The sequence below is a fragment of the Poecilia reticulata genome, linkage group LG11 (genome assembly GCF_000633615.1).
Source record: "Poecilia reticulata strain Guanapo linkage group LG11, Guppy_female_1.0+MT, whole genome shotgun sequence".
Taxonomy (NCBI): domain Eukaryota; kingdom Metazoa; phylum Chordata; class Actinopteri; order Cyprinodontiformes; family Poeciliidae; genus Poecilia; species Poecilia reticulata.
The window spans coordinates 18,597,332-18,604,671 of NC_024341.1; the positions used below are offsets into that span (position 1 = coordinate 18,597,332).

General features: G+C 37.9%; 1 protein-coding gene across 1 annotated transcript; it reads left to right on the top strand.

Moving 5' to 3' along the window:
- The first annotated feature begins 3,492 nt into the window (after positions 1 to 3,492).
- On the top strand, positions 3,493 to 7,067 carry LOC108166700 (zinc finger protein OZF-like). Its single transcript, XM_017307412.1, has 2 exons — positions 3,493 to 4,126; positions 5,366 to 7,067. Exons 1-2 carry the CDS (start codon positions 4,081 to 4,083, stop codon positions 6,658 to 6,660), a joined length of 1,341 nt encoding a protein of 446 aa, XP_017162901.1. The 5' UTR covers positions 3,493 to 4,080; the 3' UTR covers positions 6,661 to 7,067.
- The last annotated feature ends 273 nt before the right edge of the window (positions 7,068 to 7,340 follow it).

The following is a 7,340-nucleotide window of genomic DNA, read 5'->3' on the forward strand; positions in this document are numbered from 1 at the left end:
GGGACTCTAAACCCCATAGAACTTTAGTTAAACGTCATTTAACTGGGACGTTTTCCGGGGGGCTTTACATCATTAAAACGTAGAGAAGAAATAAAAAGAAATTAAAAACATTAAAGACATAAAAACATAGAAGACATCAAAACCCGCACTCTAACCCTAATTTAGCCATAAGCAACTCTAAACAGGTGAGTTTTAAGTTGAGATTTAAAGGCACCCAGTGTTTCAGCTGTTTTACAGTTTTCTGGAAGTTTGTTCCAGATTTATGGTGCATAGAAGCTGAATGCTGCTTCTCCTTGTTTGGTTCTGGTTCTGGGGATGCAGAGCAGACCAGAACCAGAAGATCTAAGGGGTCTAGCCGTTTGGTACAAAAATAACAGATCTTTAATGTATTGTGGTGCTAAACCGTTCAGTGATTTATAAACTAACAACAGTATTTTAAAGTCTATTCTCTGAGCTACAGGGAGCCAATGTAGGGACTTTAAAGCTGGTGTTATGTGCTCTATCTTCCTGGTTTTAGTGAGAACGCGAGCAGCAGCGTTCTGGATCAGCTGCAGCTGTTTGATTTGTTAGTCAGACCTGTGAAGATGCTGTTGCAGTAATCAATGCGGCTAAAGATAAACGCATGGATGAGTTTCTCTAGATCTCGCTGAGACATAAGTCCTCTAATCCTAGAGATGTTCTTCAGGTGATAGAAGGCCGACTTTGTGACTGTCTTAATGTGGCTCTGAAGGTTCAGGTCAGAGTCCATCACTGCTCCCAGCATTTCGGGCCTGATCGCTGGTTTTTAGTTGTAATAACTGAAGCTGTGCGTTGATTCGGGTTCGCTCCTCTTTAGGTCCAAAGATAATAACTTCAGTTTTGTTTCTGTTCAGCTGGAGAAAGTTTTGGCACATCCACACATTGATCTGTTCTAAGCATCTATTCAGTGATTGGATGGGTTCAGAGTCACCTGGTGACATTGTGATGTAGAGCTGTGTATCATCCGCATAATTGTGGTAGCTAATCCTATTTCCTGTTATAACCTTAGCCAGTGGGAGCATATAAATATTGAAAAGAAGGGGTCCTAGGATTGAACCTTGGGGAACCCCACATGTGACCATTGAGCATTGAGAAGTTTCCGATTGAAACAAAGAAATCTGTTCTTTATGTAGGATTCAAACCAGTTGAGCACTGGACCGGAGAGTCCGACCCAAGTCTCCAGTCGATTCAGTAAAATGTCGTGGTCAACAGTGTCAAAGTATGTAAAATTTATTTTTTAAGTTAGATGCTGCAGCTTTAAGCAGAGGTTCGGTGTGAGAGTCACTACCAGGTGGAGCAGAAGCGGCGCTCCGTCTGTGAAATATTACTACCTGTAGCGCGTAGCAGCGGTTCAACAGCGAGAGCAGAACCAGCGTCTTACATCGCAGATCGGAGACTTAAATAATTTTCCGGGTTATTTGTTTAGCTTTCTGACCGTCATGCTAATCTGGGTGAGTGTTTGTAGCTGTGCGCTGCTTTACCTGCTATCTGATCCTCCATATGTCTTTTTTACTGCAGTGAGCCTCGATGTAGCCAAACTCTGTCAAGTATGGCATTGTTTTTATGTCGTATTAGTTACGTCGTATTGATGCATTTTGACGTGCTTCAATTTTCCGCCGCAACGTGCAAACGTCCCCATTCACTCAGTGCGTTATAGTTCCACATCGCTTAGGATTTGTTGCTGCGTGTTTGCGCAGTGTGAAGGAAAGAGGAGACCAGCTGCACAGGCAGGCTGCGAAATGAGATGCAGGTGATCGGTTTGTGTGATCGGCAACAACAGACCGTGATCGGCGATCACCAATCATACACTTTTTCACGGAAATCGGCTGATTATGATCGGTGGCCGATCGATCGGCACACCTCTAGTTGATACTGTTTAAACCCAGATGTTACCTCTTTTTAACTTAGTTGTGTGGTTTATTAATCATGAGCCTGTTTTATTTGACGTTTTTATTCTACCTAAGTTGACATTGCTGCTGTTCAGTGTTGCTTATTTTAACTCTTTCACTTCCCTGTTGATTTTAATCGGAACTAGAAGCTCACAGAAAATTTTAAGTTATGGTTTTACTTATTTTACAAACTGTTTTGGACTCCATGGCCCTTCTTTAAGATTCAGCACCTCAAACACTATCCACCTTTCCACCATTTTTTTGTCTACCTCAAAACACAGAAATGTAACAGTTTTACCTTATATGGCTGGAAATAAATGGGCCAACATGAGTCAATAATACAGAACATTTTAAACTCATCAACTTGTATGATTAGTTTCTTACAAATATTAATATTTGGTCACTATAGGCAGTTCAACAGAAACTTGCTTCTGTTATTTAAAGTATTAAGTGGAAGATGAGAGAATAAAATCCTAATATTCAGAAGTTCAGGCTGAACTTGTTCATTTAATCCAAAAGCTGAGGAGGAAAAGACTCAAAAACTGCAGCTCAGTAACTAGCACTCAGCTTCTATGCACCGCAGATCTGGAGCAAACTTCCAGAAAACTATGAAACAGCCGAAACACCGCGTTCCTTTAAACCAAGATTCAAAAAGGAGAGATGGATTATTTTAACAATGGCACTTGAAAAAATGTAGTCTGTTTTTGGTTTTCAAAACTGTTGGGTGTCTAATGTGTTTATTACGGGTTTTATGTTTTCATGATGTAAAGCACTTTGAACTGCTGTGCTGCTGCAATGTGCTCTACAAATAAACTTGAATGATTACGTTGTGAACAGAGCGTCTTCTCTATGAGGCGGTTTTTATGATTGTTTTATTGTTAAAATGTACCCAGTGTAGACATGAAACAGTAATTTAAATTTGCCTCCATCCAAAACTGAGCTGACAGTTTCTTACTTTGCGTCAATATAATTACATTTATTTAAGTACATCTGCTATACAGATATAACTTCAGTCAATTTAAAAAAAATAAAAACGGTAAATAAAAGTCAAATGAGTCAAAAAGATATGACATCAGTAACAAAACCTGAGAATACCATGAAGAGTAAAATAAGTTTAAGTGTGTTTACTTTACTTTGACTAGACCCATCATGTCTCATTCTTTTTAAATTGGCCAACATTGTTGTACTTTGACCTGAATCTATATTATAAATCTCACACTAATTGGACACTTCTGATCCTCTGGTCCTCGCAGGCTTCAGACCCATTAAATAAATTAGATTATTGAAAAGTTTATTTATTTTACTGATAAATTTAATATTTAGATACGTATCTTAAAATCTTAATTAGGAAACCAATACCTTTACATATATTTGCTGTTAAAATTGTAAATATGATTTATATTTTTATTTTAAGTTATTTCATTAACTAATTCACCAAGTAGAAAGAATTATATATATTAATAACAGAGATATTGATGTTTTCAAGCCTTTACTTCTTTAAATGTGATAATTTTCTGCTTACATGAAAACAGTGCATTTAATATTATAACACATCGGAGCAATAGAAAAATATTTCAATAGAGAAAAGTGGTCTTAATGAAACGCATAACCGAATGAAGGTTATTTTCAAAATGAAATTTTAATTTGACAAAGGAGCCTCATATAATCGTATATTTTAATTTATTGAACAAGACTGTAAAGAATGCTTACGTTGTCTCATTACATTCTCTTTAAACTGGCCCAAAATTTTATATTCTGTCTGAGATTAATCTGTATCATAGATGTATTTGATATAGTTCGTAGCTACCTTTATTTTGAAGGATGAAATTACTACCGGAAGTGCCAGAATATATGTAAACAATGTGCATCTTATTTAGCGTCTCTCGTGAATCGGGGTTGAGCCAATCGGCGGTATATCTCAACTATGCCTTGTTTACGTTATTCATTGTTTCATCTTCTTCGTGAAGTTTTGTTTGAGCTGAATTTTCCTCCCGGAAATAACGGAAACGTCGAGTGTTAGCTTAGCCTGTTAGCTCTACACAGGTAGTATTACAGAGCGCAGCGAGTCAGCGACTGATGGACAACAGACCGTTTCTGAAGGAGTTTACGGAGAGAATAGTTTCTGCTGTGATTATGTGAAAACCTCAGCTTTGGATAAAATACGATTCAAGAGATGGAGGAAACGACACACAGTGAGCAGATGGACTCTGACTGTGACGGTGATTATCTTCTTCTACGGCTCTTTGAATGTTTGCATGCCACCAATGAAAACAGCACAAATGGAAAACATGATTTTCCACTGAGACGAAACGCTCAGAGTGAAGTCATAACCTGGACCTGGATGCATAAATTAAATAAAGTAATAAAACATTGATTTATAAATGTGTGCTTCCAGTCTGATGAGGCAGTAAAGATGACTAAATCAATTTTAGATCCAATTTTAAAACATCACTATGACTAGAAAAAAAACATTTAACACATTTTTACATAGACTTTCTAAAATTAATCAAAATAAGTTATTTACTTGGAGCCTATTATCAGAGAAATTTATTAATATTCTTGGAAGATTTAATGTTGGAATGACCTAAAAGTCTCCCAGAAGATAAATGACCAGAGTATAATTTAATGTACAAAAAATTAACACTCTTTGGCCATTTTTAAGCCTAACTGCTACTGAATAAACAAATGAAACATAATACAACTAATCTATTTTATTAGTGTAAGAAAAGGTAACTAAAGCTGCAGCATGTAATTTATTTTTTTACATATTTGTTACCATGTCGTGACAGTATATGAGATAGACAATCAATTTCTTCCTTAATGTCCGACCAAAAACAACCAATCAAATCAGGAGGAGGGTCTTAGTGCTGTCAGTCAACCTCAGGTACTTGGTGATCAATCTACTAATGGTGAAGAAACATCTTTTAGTTTCAGGAAAACCGTTTATATGCCGTCATCGGTGGCTACGCTAACTAGCCTTAATATTCACGACAGGTTCTACTAGCTTCAGCGTAGCAGACAGCAAAGGAGAGGGAGAATAGCAGCACCACACAGATGGTGATTGACAGCACTAAGACCCTCCTCCTGGCTCTGATTGGTTGTTTCTAGTTAGCACAGGGAGAAAGCAAAGACACATTTTTCAAAGATTATCTTTCTCATGCTATAGTGTCATGACCTAGTGATAGTTTCAACAAATATGTTAAAAAATTTTGTTTTTTTTAAGTTACATTCTGCAGCTTTAACTGCATTCACCTTTGCAGGAAGTGACCAGGATTCTAATAGCAGAATATTGCAGGTATCATACAGCATTGAAACCAAATGTGACATATTGGTGGTTTGATCAGCAACATAATTAACCATGATGGAAAATAAAGCTCCTCTTCAGAACATCAAAACTAGATTATTTGTGTAATGGGAGGTTGAGAGCCGTTTCCTGTAACTTGCTTTGTTTCCTGCAGACGTCCAGAAGGTGGTGGTGATCAAAGAGGAGCTTCCTGCTGAGGAGGAGATCTGGAGTCCCAGACTGGATCAGGAGGAAAAGAAGCCTCCGCAGATTAAAGAGGAGCAGGAGGAGAACGAGATTATAAAGTTTATATTCAATCCTCTCACTGTGAAGAGTGAAGATGAAGAGAAACCTCCACTCTTAGAGCTTCATCACAACCAAACTGAGGAGAACAGAGACTCTGTTGGACCAGAACCAGAACAATATGTAGAATCAGATGTTGAAGATAAAAATGTAAGTTCATCTTCAGATTCCTCAGAGATGGACGTCAGTGATGAAAACTGGGAGAAAAGCAGTGAAGCTCAGTCAGGTTTTGGATCTGGGGAAATTAAAAAAGTTCTCGTTGGTGAAAGAGGTTTCAGTCCTGGTCCTCTGGAGAGTGAAGATGATGAAGAGAAAGCTCAGCTCACAGAGCTTCATCATGACAAAACTGAGGAGAACAGAGACTCTGTAGAACCAGATGAATGTTTAGAATCAGATCCTGAAGACAAAATTTCTGCTTCAGAGACAGACGTCAGTGATGGAAACTGGGAGGAGAGTGTTCAAACACAATCAGTGACCAACAGGGAGTCCTCTGGTCGTTTCAGCTGCTCTGAATGTAGTAAAGCCTTCACTCGCAGACGATATTTATCAGAACACCAGAGAATCCACACTGGAGTGAAACCCTTCAGCTGCTCCGTCTGCAGCAGAGCTTTTAGATGGAAAAATGGATTAGTGCGACACATGAAGTCCCACAGTGGAGAAAAACCTTTTAGTTGCTCAGACTGCGACAAAACTTTTTCTTCTAAGAAGAATTTGATGGAACACACCAAGGTTCACTCAGGGGAAAAACCTTTCACCTGTTCYRTCTGTARYRCATCTTTTAARAGAGCACACACCTTRAARGASCACAWMASAACCCACACTGGAGAGARRCCYYACAAATGCTCRATCTGCAACCAAAGCTTCAGGTACCGGTCCTATCTARTTGTTCAYRTYAGARRTCACRMAGAAGAAAAACCRTTCAGCTGTCCCACCTGTAAAGCAACKTTCAAACGGAAACTCACTTTAGAGGAACACATCAGAACCCACACTGGAGAGAAACCTTACAGCTGCACGCTGTGCAGTAAAAGCTACGTCCGCTACATAAGCCTGTCTCGTCACATGAGGTGTCACACAGGAGAGAAACCGTACAGCTGCTCCACCTGTCAGGCCACGTTCAGGTGGAGACATGCCTTCGTGAATCACACAAAGATCCATCCAGCGATATAACCTCTCAGCTGCAAAGCTTCAGTCAGTCTTTAACATTGGGGAGGAGGAAAAACGAAGAACACTTTAACAGACCAGCTGAACCTAAACTCTGTAGGATGACATTGAAAGTAAATATAAAGAGAAGCTGTTGAACTTTTAACATTTTTTGTACATAAACCTAGTTGTAACATTATAGTTGTATTGCAATGAATTAAATGGTTCTGAACTGAATGTAACTCTTAAAATTATTGTGAACTGGCACCACTTAAATAAATTGAATTGTTCTTACAGTTCTGCAGCTAAAGAAAGTCTGTTGAGATGTTTGGATATCTTCCAGGGGTCAAACTCATAATAGTTAGTAAAAATCACTGATGCAGAAAGGAAAATGTATTACATATATAGCCTACAATAAACATTTGTGTTCTGAATCTCATGTTTGATTTTAAGAGCATAAAAAATTTTCAGATTTGACATTTTCAAGACCCAGTAAAAATATTTCCATAAAGTTCCAGTAATAGAGGGCTGAAGAAGATCACAGGGTGAAAATTCAGACTAGATGTTTCTGAATTATAATAAAATGTATTATTTATTTGTTATTTATTGTATTTATTTATATAGGTAAAATATTCACTGGCCCATCTGTCCATGTAAATTCTCTGGATGCGCTTCTTTTTACAGCAAATGAAAATACAACACTTAAA